The sequence below is a fragment of the Pelobates fuscus genome, chromosome 5 (genome assembly GCF_036172605.1).
Source record: "Pelobates fuscus isolate aPelFus1 chromosome 5, aPelFus1.pri, whole genome shotgun sequence".
NCBI lineage: Eukaryota > Metazoa > Chordata > Amphibia > Anura > Pelobatidae > Pelobates > Pelobates fuscus.
Genome location: NC_086321.1, coordinates 246,272,210 through 246,284,709, shown reverse-complemented (window position 1 = coordinate 246,284,709; position 12,500 = coordinate 246,272,210). Strand labels below are relative to the sequence as shown.

Below are 12,500 nucleotides of genomic sequence, written 5' to 3'. Positions count from 1 at the left end.
CGTTGTGTGTTATTGGTTTAAGCCGACTGTGATTGTCTATTGTTGTGACTTAGAAGATGATCAGATCACATTTTATGACTAATTTGTGCAGAAATCCATATCATTCCAAAGGGTTCATACTTTTTCTTGCAACTGTATATTAATATATATTAAACGTAACACTTTTGTTTTTGCCTTCATTTTTCATGAGCTGAACTCAAAGATCTAAGTCCTTTTTCTATGTACACAAAAGGCCTATTCCTCTCAAATATTCACAAATCTGTCTAAAACTGTGTTAGTAAGCACTTCTCCTTTGCCGAGCTAATCTATCCACCTCACAGGTGTGGCCTATCAAGATGCGGATTAGACAGCATGATTATAGCAAAGGTGTGCCTTAGGCTTGCCACAATAAAAGGCCACTCTTAAATATGCAGCTTTATCACACAGCACAATGCCACAGATGTCACAAGGTTTGAGGGAGCGTGTAATTGGCATGCTGACTTCAGGAATGTCCACCAGAGCTGTTGCCTGTGAATTAAATGTTAATGTCTCTATCATAAGCAGTCTCCAAAGGCGTTTCAGAGAATTTTGCAGTACATACAATCTGCCTCACAACCGCAGACCACGTGTAACCACACGAGCCCAGGGCCTCCACATCAGCATCTTCACCTCCAAGATCGTCGAGACCAGCCCCTTGGACACCTGCTGCAACAATCTGTTTGCATAACCAAAGAATTTCTGCACAAACTGTCAGAAACCGTCTCAGGGAAGCTCATCTGCATGCTTGTCTGCCTCATCAGGGTCTCGACCTGCCTGCAGTTGCCATAATTGACTTGAGTGGGCAAACGCTCACATTCCAAGGCGTCTGGAACATTAAAGAGGTGTTCTCTTCACGGATGAATCCTGGTTTTCACTGTACAGGCCAGATGGAAGGTGGTTTGCCTTTGTCAACATTGTGGATCGAATGGCCCATGGTGACGGTGGGATTATGGTATGGGCAGGCGTATGTTATGGATAATGAACACAGGTGCATTTTATTGATGGCATTTTTAATGCAGAGATACTGTGACAAGATCCTGAGGCCCATTGTTGTGCCATTCTTCCACGACCATCACCTCATGTTGCAGCATGATAATGCACAGCCTTATGTTGCAAGGATCTGAACACAATTCCTGGAAGTTGAAACATCGCAGTTCTTGCATGGCCAGCATACTCACCGGACATGTCACCCATTGAGCATGTTTGAGATGCTCTGGATCGCGCATACAACAGCGTGTTCCTGGTCCTGCCAATATCCAGCAACTTCGCACAGCCATTGAAGAGGAGTGGACCAACATTCCACAGGCCACAATCAACAACCTGATCAATTATATGCGAAGGAGATGTGTTGCTCTGTGTGAGGCAAATGTGTGACTGGGACAAACCACCCAATACAGTAAAACTGCACCTTTTATTGTGGTCAGCCTAAGACACACCTGTGCAATAATCATGCTGTCTAATCAGCATCTTAATATGCCACACCTGTGAGGCGGATGGATTATCTCGGCAAAGGAGAAATGCTCACTAACACTAGAAAGATTTGTGAACAAAATTTGAGAAAAATTGGCCTTTTGTGTAAATCGAAAGTCTTAGAATTCAGCTCATGAAAAATGGTGGGCAAAATCAAGTGTTGCGTTTATTATTTTGTCTTGACACTTCATATGTTGCAGAAAGTGCAATTTTTGAAAGTTTTATCAGATATGATAAACATGGTAAAAGTCCTGGGAAATTACCCTTTCTCTTCTTAAAGGGGCACACTAAGCAGCACAACCACCTACAGCATACTATAGAAGGTACCAAGTAAGATAAAAATGTTTTAAAGGGATTGAAGTCTTCAAATGTTGAATAAGATGTCTCCGGAGTGGTATCACACATCAATGGCATATGCAAAAGAGAGAATAGGATACCAATTGTGCAGTATTGAAGTCTATGGACTATAGACAATATAGAATTGAAAATTGCTGTTTTTCAGAGCTATATCCAGCTCTCGGTAAAACCGCTTACAGTGGTATTTCAACTCCCCACTTGTAGGATATCCCTCAAACAGTAGTTGTAGTTTACATGCAATTAAAGAAAAAGGCTTGAATCCTAATAGGGCGAAACACGTGATTTTATTATTTGTTTAAATAAAAGTAAGATTTTAGACTACCCATTTGCTTTAGGGCAGTCTTTTATACTTTTATTTAGTTTATTTTATTTGTACCTGGCGCAACTTATTTTCCATACACATCAGGTCCATCATCAAAAGTATCCTAGGTGGGGATTGTTCCACCCACGCTGTTACCATAGAGCGGTTTGTCTGCTCTCAAAATTGTAAGTATATTTCATTTTACTACTACTTATTTGCAAATCTGGAGAGCACTATGGGCCTTCTTTTTCTTTAATAGCATGTAAACTACAACTACCGTTTTAGGGATATCCTACAAGTGGAGTTGAAATACCGATTTCTGGTTATAGCGCTGAAAAACGGGAGTTGGCAATTTTAGTTCTACATTGTCTATAGTCCATAGACTTTCAATACTGCACAATTGGTCTCCTATTCTCTCTTTTGCATATGCCATTGATGTGTCATACCACTCCGGAGACATCTTATTCAGCATTTGAAGACTTTTAAAACCTCAAAAGGACATTTTTATCTTTAACTTGGTACCCTTTTTGATTACTTACCACAATATTGTATTTATTTTGGCGCTACTTGTATCCTTTGTTCTGTTTGTTCGATTTATCCTTGAAGGTTTTGAGGGTTACCTTCCTATTTCGGTGTGCAGCCCCCTTGTGATCAGTTTTTGTAGCGCTGTTCCACCCTTGTTTTTTGTATAGTGGTAGTGGGGCCAGAAGTGTCTTGGTGCCTTAACACTAGTAAAATATAATTTTCAAAACAATTTTTTTTAACATTTACCTATGTCTCCTGTGGTCCCATCCCCTATGTAGATATATCTAATAGCCTATTAATGATTGCAATCCTCAGAGTGCCATAGATGTGAGCAATATTTTTGATTTGCATTTTCATAAAGGTTAACTCTGTGGCTTTAAAAAAAAAAAAAAAAGAGGGCTTAGTGGACCAAACTGTTAAACCGAGAAAATGTGAACTTTGTAACAAAAGATTGTTGAAATTTCAAGTACAAGTGACAACTATTCTATCCCCCACTTTCCTTTTTTTTTTTTTTTCCTTTTTTTTTTTTTTAGCAGGTAATTGCTGCCATGGAAACACAGCTGTCAAATGGGCCCACTTGCAATAGCACAGCCAATTGTCCAAACAACATAAACTGCTCATCACCTGTTGACTCTGGCAACACAGAGGACAGCAAGACCAACTTAATAGTCAACTATCTTCCCCAGAATATGACACAAGAAGAACTGAAGAGTTTGTTTGGGAGCATTGGTGAGATAGAGTCCTGTAAGCTAGTGAGGGACAAAATTACAGGTATGCAGCTTCAAAAGTCATTTTATTTTAATGCATGTTAACTGTGCTACACAATTAGAATCCCTGGGGTTATGAAGGTAGACTAAAAAAAACAAAAAAAAAAACCTGGTGGTTCCGTAATGGGGAACTAGTTCTAGATTTTTGTGGGAATCTCTGTAAAGCCCTTGACCATTTGCATTCTTCTGATGTATTCTACTGATTTGTTGGTAATTTCCAATCAGTGGGGGGAAAACAACTCTGCCACTAATGCATAAATGGTATTACAATCTGGGAGACAACATCCAAAGACTCCTTTTATAATAACATAATAAACTGTAGTGGTACTGGTGTTCATAATGCCAATTTAGAGGAAGACTTTCCAAGCACCATAACCAATACAGCGTGTTAGGGGTTATGGTCCTCTGGTGCCATCCCACACTGGGTGCTCAAACAGTTTTTGAACAGTTTGACACCGTTGGCCCAGTCTCTTCATTATGGTTCTTTAAAATGTTAACTTCTACTTTTAGTATTAATTATACCTTTTCTGTTTGTCTTTGTATGGAATTCGTTGGGTGATGGCTTCAGCAAATAGAACATGGTTTGCATTCTGTGGGACAGGGCACTTCCACCCCCACCAATAGCAGGGCTATTTACTAAATTGGCCTAAATTTAAAATTTACTACGGCAACTGATAGTGTAGATTTAGTCGCTGTTACTGAGACATGGTATAATGAGAAAAATGACTGGGACATAGCAATACCAGGGTACTCTTTATATAGAAAAGACAGGGAAGGCAAGAAAGGAGGAGGGGTGGCCCTGTATGTAAAGAATAGCATAAAATCTAGCCTAATAAAGGTTAGTGAGGCGAACATAGAGTCAGTTTGGGTTACGTTAGAATTTGGTAATCACACAGTAACTCGTGTAGGTGTGATTTATAGGCCCCCAGGACAAATTGAAGAGTTAGATAATCTACTAGTTGAAGAAATAGCTAAAATGACAATGAAGGGGGAAGTTATCATCATGGGTGACTTTAATCTTCCTGATGTAAATTGGAAAACAAAAATAGCTACTTGTGCCAGGAGCACACATATTCTAAACTCCCTACTGGGATTGTCTCTAAAACAAGTCGTTGAGGAGCCAACTCGTAAAGAGGCCATACTAGATTTAGTGTTAACAAATGGAGATTTGGTATCAGATATTACTGTAGGTGAAAGTTTAGGATCCAGTGATCATCAGTCAGTGTGGTTTAATATAAGAACAGTGACTGAGTCACACCACACAAAAACAAAAGTTTTAGACTTTAGAAAAACAGACTTTTCCAAAATTAGAATATGTGTAAAGGAGTCATTATCAGACTGGAGCAATTTAAATGGAGTCCAAAAGAAATGGGATTATTTAAAAGTTGCACTACTGAAGGCAACAGAAAATTGCATTAGGCTTGTCAGTAAAAGCAAAAAATTCAAGAAACCACTGTGGTACTCCACAGATGTAGCCAAAATAGTAAAAAACAAAAAGTTAGCATTTAGTAATTATAAAAAAACCCAGAGTGAGGAAGACAGAATGACCTATAAGATTAGGCAGAAAGAGGCTAAGCAAGTTATAAGAGCTTCCAAATCACACACAGAAGAGAAAATAGCACAGTCAGTAAAAAAGGGGGACAAAACCTTTTTTAGATACATAAATGAGAAAAGAAAAGTAAAACAAGGATTAGTTAGATTAAAAACAAAAGAAGGAAGGTATGTAGATGAGGATAAAGGTCTAGCTGACTGCCTCAATGAATATTTTTGTTCGGTATTTACAGATGAAAATGAAGGAAAGGGACCTCAGTTAAGAAAAAGGATAAATGAGTCATTTATTACACGTGAGTTTACAGAGGAAGAGGTTCTATTTCAACTGTCAAAAGTAAAGACAAATAAGTCAATGGGACCTGATGGAATACACCCAAAGCTATTAAAAGAGCTTAGTGGTGTACTAGCAAAACCATTAACAGATTTATTTAACCAATCATTGATAACAGGAGTAGTCCCAGAAGATTGGAAGTTAGCGAATGTTGTGCCCATTCACAAGAAAGGTATTAGGGAGGAGTCGGGCAACTATAGGCCAGTAAGCCTAACTTCAGTAGTGGGGAAAGTGATGGAAACCATGTTAAAGGATAGGATTGTTGAACATCTAAAAACACATGGATTTCAAGATCAGAGACAACATGGGTTTACTTCAGGGAGATCATGCCAAACTGATCTTATTGATTTTTTGATTGGGTAACTAAAATTATAGATCAGGGTGGTGCAGTAGACATTGCTTACCTCGATTTCAGTAAGGCTTTTGACACTGTTGCACATAGAAGGCTTATCAACAAACTACAATCTTTGAGCTTGGATTCCAATATTGTTGTATGGGTAAGGCAGTGGCTGAGTGACAGGCAACAGAGGGTTGTAGTCAATGGAGTATATTCGAAGCTTGGGCTTGTTACCAGTGGGGTACCTCAGGGATCTGTACTTGGACCCATTCTCTTTAATATTTTTATTAGTGATATTGCAGAAGGTCTTGATGGTAAGGTGTGTCTTTTTGCCGATGATACTAAGATATGTAACAGGGTTGATGTTCCAGGAGGGATAAGCCAAATGGAAAATGATTTTGGTAAACTAGAAAAATGGTCAGAGTTGTGGCAACTGACATTTAATGTGGATAAGTGCAAGATAATGCATCTTGGACGTAAAAACCCAAGGGCAGAGTACAGAATATTTGATAGAGTCCTAACCTCAACATCTGAGGAAAGGGATTTAGGGGTGATTATTTCTGATGACTTAAAGGTAGGCAGACAATGCAATAGAGCAGCAGGAAATGCTAGCAGAATGCTTGGTTGTATAGGGAGAGGTATAAGCAGTAGAAAGAGGGAAGTGCTCATGCCATTGTACAGAACACTGGTGAGACCTCACTTGGAGTACTGTACACAGTACTGGAGACCCTATCTTCAGAAGGATATTGATACCTTAGAGAGAGTTCAAAGAAGGGCTACTAAACTGGTTCATGGATTGCAGGATAAAACTTACCAGGAAAGGTTAAAGGATCTTAACATGTATAGCATGGAGGAAAGACGAGACAGGGGGGATATGATAGAAACATTTAAATACATAAAGGGAATCAACACAGTAAAGGATGAGACTATATTTAAAAGAAGAAAAACTACCACAACAAGAGGACATAGTCTTAAATTAGAGGGACAAAGGTTTAAAAATAATATCAGGAAGTATTACTTTACTGAGAGGGTAGTGGATGCATGGAATAGCCTTCCAGCTGAAGTGGTAGAGGTTAACACAGTAAAGGAGTTTAAGCATGCGTGGGATAGGCATAAGGCTATCCTAACTATAAGATAAGGCCAGGGACTAATGAAAGTATTTAGAAAACTGGGCAGACTAGATGGGCCGAATGGTTCTTATCTGCCGTCACATTCTATGTTTCTATGTTACTTTGAATTTTCATAGCAGCTGAATAGAAAGCACATCAGAGACTTTTTCCAGTTTGACCTTAAATTTGAAGTTCACTTTAAATTGACCTTGGATTCTCACATGAGTAATCCTGTAGATTTTGATGAAATGTCAAGATCACAAAATAGTCCTGAAATGTTAACTCTGTAAGTGGACTTAAACCCTCATCAGGTTGCTGCACCGGTCTACTTGAAATGTAAAAATAAAGCAGGTTTATTTTTGCATAGATGTCTACGTGTTTTCCTTAAGTCTCATATTGTGTGTTATGGCAGGTGTCTGAGATTACTGGAGACAGATATGTAAGTATCTTTAGTTTGTTATTCTCAGAAAAGATTTCGAGATGATCAATTGCATTTTGGACTCTGTTTCAGTGAAACAATGTATATTATTTGTCACTGCACTTGAAGTTAGAAAGAGTATGTGCTGTTTTTCCACAATTAAAAATAACAATGATTTCCTTCATGCCCTATTAAATATCAACTTTGAAAAATTATAAACTTAGATAACATAGTGCATATTACCTGTGAACATTTTCAATATAAAACTTATTTTATATAGTATTTGTAACTGCGAAGTTGTAAAAATCATAATTTAATTTAAAATACATTTTAAATTATTCTGTCTGTTATTCCTGTAAGCTGGTGTTTCAACCGTAGCAGCAGACATTTAATACTTACAGAGGGGTCAGTGAATGAATGTTGAAATATTCCAGTATGGCTATTGAAAAAATTCTATAAAATCTTTTAAATGTTAAACAAAATTCATTGTGCACGGGTATAACTGAAAATATGTGCTGCTGATACTTAAATCTTGGAATTTTTAAGAAATTAAACCCACCCCCAATGAATATATACACCGGTATTAGATTGTGCTGTTTCTTAATCTGTATTATGTATCACATTTTCCTCACTACTTTCTAGTAAAGTCCTGTCATTTAACATTAGATTACTGTATTACTAGTTGATAAAGTGGACTAAATGGGCAAAATCCAGGATCTGATAGGGTTAATTGGCCCCTATATCATCTAACTAAAATGAATGCATGGGTAGATCGCTAAGACAGTCTGACTCTGTAAAATCAGCATTGGCCTCTTAGGCTTGATTTGTCATCCCCTGAATGACCAGAGCAAGGTGGTGTCTGGTGGAAAGTCACTTCCCTATGTCAGTGGGAACCCGTATTCAGCCCTCTGTAGATGTCTGCAACTCCAGTTTGCCATACATGTACTTTAAAAGAGTGTCAGATGGGAGATGACAGCGTTGATTCAATTTTATCACTTTGTTTCCCTTTGTAGTCTGAAAGAAGGCCTTATTCTGTGCAAAGTGGTGGTTAGAATTGGCATTTAGTGTAGACCGCTCTTTGCCCCAGCTTTCCCTCCAGACAGTTTCTAGTGCTTCAAAGGCTTGTTCTGAGCCTCTGGTTCTGTGAGTATGGAGGCTAGTCTAGTCTCTATGAGCTGCTTTGCTCCAATCTCGTCTTCCCAGATAGAAATTGGTGATGCCTGGTTAGGGGTATTCTATTTCAAATATGACTTGAGGGTCTCCTTTGCCTCAGCTACAATTGATGTCTGGGAGAGGAGGAATTCACTTGGTCTCCATTTGGAGACTGTCTGTCTCTGCTTACTGGACTTCAGCAGCAGTGGACCTAAGACCGTGAGGACATGATCGGACCATTTAGTGGTCGTGGATAGACAATGCGGTCTGGAGTACTCCCTTGGTGTTTTGAAGCGACGATTTGATGAGTCCATGTTGAGCCCAAACCATAAGATATCAAGATGGCTAGGTGACCCTTCCACCTCTCTGTAGACGCAGAGACTGAAAGGGTTTGCAAGATCAGAAGATGCCGAGCAGGGTTTCTGGTGCAAACCCCCCACCCTCAGGGTACGAAAGTCCAGAATGTCCTGCCCTAGAGTGGTCCCAAGAATTCCCTCCAGTCAGATTATCCCCGTCTGGAGGGAATTTTGGCTCGATTTTAACAATTTGCATAGTGCCTCTTTACCACTCTTTACGGACAGGAGATAGATGTAAGTCTTCAGCAGAGCGAAATAGCTTAGAAGGGACATACTGTGTATTAGGGAGGATAAATAGGTGGGAGCAGCATTTATGTAGAGATTTGAAAGCAAAAATCATAATTTAAAATTGAGCCCTATATCTTACAGGAAGCCAATGCAGGGATTATCAGAAGGGTGAGGCGTGGGAGGTGCGGGTGGACAGGAAGATGAGCCTCGCCGCTTCATTCATTATGGACTGTAACAGCGCAAGTTGGGAGCATGTAAGATCACTGAGAAGCGGATTACAGTAGTCAAGGCGAGAAAGAACAGTGGAATGGACCAGCACCTTAGTCGCATCTTGCATTAAGTAGGGGCGGATGCCAGCAATGTTTTTGAGTTGGAAGCGACAGGATTCGGTGATCGACTGAACATGAGGCGTGAAGGAGAGGTCAGAGTGAAAGAACACCTAGGCAGCGAGTCTGCGTGGTGGAGCTGATGGTAGAACAGTTGACTTGGAGGGAGACGCACAGGAGTAGCAACACTCGAGGGAGGAAAGACCAGAATTTCCATTTTGTTCAAGTTGAGTTTAATTAAGTGGGCACCCATACAGTTAGTAATAGCAGAAAGGCAGTCAGACATTTGTCAAGCGGGACGGGGAAGAGATCAGGAGATGACAGGTAGATTTGCATAATAGAAAAGATAGATATCAGGTGTATTGAATAAAGAAATATTAGGACTGGCGGCTACATACATGCACAAGCGTCTAAAATTGAGTGGTAGCTCAAAAAAGTATACAGAAGTATGTGCGCTCAAGAATGAATATGTCACAAAATAACTATTGTATAAACTGTGACTTAACACTTATACAGAAAATATAGATATATTTATTTAAAAAATCAAGCAAAACATTGAAAAAATAAAAAATCACAGATTTGCATGTCATCTGCATAGAAATGATCTTGGAAGCCAAAGGAGCTAATGAGTTTACCAAGGGAGGCAGTATAGATGGAGAACAGTAGGGGACCAAGGGCTGATCCTTGAGAGAGGAGTTGGGGAGAAGAAGCAGAGACAGAAACATTGAAAGAGCACTGGGAGAGGTAGCAGGGGCGCCAGGAGAGAGCAATATCTTGTAGACCGATTATAGAGACACCATAGTCACCAGAACCACTACAACATATTGTATTTGTTCTGGCGAGTGTAAACCTTACCTTCAGGCTTTTTACAGTAAACACTGTCTTTTCAGAGAATATGCAGTGTTTACTAGGAATACAGCCTAGGAATACCTCCAATTCAGTGTCTACAACCCCTTTATGGAGACAGTGAACTTTCCTCATAGAGATGCATTGATTCAATGCATCTCCACAAGGAGATGCTGATTGGCCAGGGCTGTTTGGCTTGTTGCTCCTGATCTGCTTCCAATCCAATGCTTTCCTATGAGATTGGCTTTGATCAATACTTTTGATGATGTCAGCCAAGCAAGCAGATCAGGGGCAGAGCCAGCAGCAGCAGATGGGAGTAAATGTAAGATTTTGCGATACTTAGGAGGGGAGGCAGCAGGGGAGCTAGATGGTGGTTTTTAACGCTACAGGGTCAAGAATGCATATGTGTTCCTGACCCTATAGTGTTGCTTTAAATTGGTTTTAATGCAATAATGTGGATAGCAGTGCTTAATGTCCCATGTTACCTGACTCTGCAGACCTTCATTTGAAGCTATTGCTTCGAGTAAGAAGTAAAAATAATTGTGAATTTGACTTTATCTTAAGTCCCTGAAATTGGGATCTGAATATTTTACAGTGGCATGTGAGAATTTAAATGAGTGAATATATTAAGTCTTCTGATGTATATCCTGTTCTTCAGCTCACAGATATACCTGGCATGCACATTCATTTAGACATAAGAACGACTGCATTGTTTATTACAATATTGATAAGATCCCATCTGTCACTATGCAATCCATCTGTTAATTTGCTATGTGTAGCATTGTTGCAGGGTTTATACCATGCATTCCCCATTTATAAAGCTTTTCTAGCTTTGCCTGACATATTTCACTTTTTGTTTTGACCGTAAGGCAATATTTGTAGATTTGTATTATCCTATACAAGGCTGTTTAGATGAAGCTTAGCATATCTTGTGACTCCCTAATACCACAATGCTGTGCATTTGTGAATGCTCCACGATAAGAATGAATAGTAAATATACGTGTGGACTTAAAAGCGTTTTAGAATGAATATGCCTAAAATTGCATATGACAAGATAAATAATGGACAGAAGTGACTAAGTATATTTTATATTATACTCCACTTTTATGTGTGGTTTCTAATTGCACCCACTATTTTTAAGTAGATTTTAAAAGTGTATCTGGAAATAAAGAGTGAAAAAACACTTATTGCATAATACTGTAAAAACAGATAAGAAACCATAAGTAACGCACTCTCCAGAGTCTTATAGTAGCCTCTGGCTATGCAAGCATAGAAGCGCTTCATTGCTCCTTCCAATCTCCTTGTTTACTCCTCCATTAATCAGGACCAGGTATAAAGGTGAATGTAAATAAATGTATTGCATAAAAAAAAAAAATAGTGCAAATATTGCAACAGATAACAGCACACAATAAATAGCCGAAAACGTCAATTTCCTGTTGGACAGTATATTAGATCAGCAGATGGAGAGGCTACCGGTATGTCCCTTAAGGAAAACCTTGTGGTTGAAATGCGTTGTGCTATCTATCATGTTGGAGTGCTATTTATTTTGTGCTTTTATCTGTTGCAATATAACAGATAAAAGCACAAAATAAATAGCACACGTACACACTTCATACCTACACAAACACACACTGCATTCATTATATACACACTGCACAAACACACATTCACTACATTCATTCTATACACACTAAACAAACACACACACACACACTCTGAATTCACTATACACACTGCACACACTGCATTCACTAATCAAATACTCACTGCATCCACTACACACACACACATATTCTTGAAAACATAGAATTCTAGCTAACGTGTATTTTGTGCATTTACCTTAATAAAATGTTTTTGCAAAATAAATAAAATAAACATGTTCAGTTAACAGTAGATTTGTGTAGAATTTTTTTTTTTTTTAAATGGTAAATGCACAGAATATCTGCCTGAAAGTTCAGATTATCGGTATCCGTATCAGCTCTAAAAAATACAGTCGATCCCTAATTTAGGAGTTGCATCACTTTTGTTAATGCCCATTCAGTCCCAGCCACACCTTTCCTGGCTGTAACTCAGTCTGCTTGAAAATAAAATGGTTTTATTTTTAATCAGATGTAACTTTCTTTAAAATCTCCTGCTCTGTAAATTTAACTTTAATTATATAAGGGAGACACCTGCAGGGTCTAGCAAGCTATTAACGGAGCAGGATATAAGAAATTTCAAATTAAACAGAATTTGCAATAAAGGAAGGCAGTTTATGCAGCCCTTGGCACACCTCTGTGCATCTGACTTGCACAAAGCGATTGAACTCTTAAATGGCAAAGAACTGAGCAGCAAGACTGCAGGAGCATGATCTATACACCAAAATTGCTTCATTAAGCGAACGTTGTTTTGGTGACTATAGTGTCCCT

General features: G+C 38.9%; 1 protein-coding gene across 7 annotated transcripts in view; it reads left to right on the top strand.

Annotated features, from left to right (window-relative positions):
* Window positions 1–12,500, top strand: part of ELAVL2 (ELAV like RNA binding protein 2) — a 174,794-nt gene that overhangs the window by 75,823 nt on the left and 86,471 nt on the right. For 5 of the 7 annotated variants that reach the window (XM_063455191.1, XM_063455190.1, XM_063455188.1 and 2 more), the window contains one exon: window positions 3,205–3,442. In XM_063455191.1, the coding sequence (XP_063311261.1) occupies window positions 3,220–3,442 (223 nt within the window). In that variant the 5' untranslated portion in view covers window positions 3,205–3,219. The remainder of the gene's footprint in view (window positions 1–3,204; window positions 3,443–12,500) is intronic. The other 2 variants (XM_063455189.1, XM_063455187.1) reach the window with 1 other exon arrangement.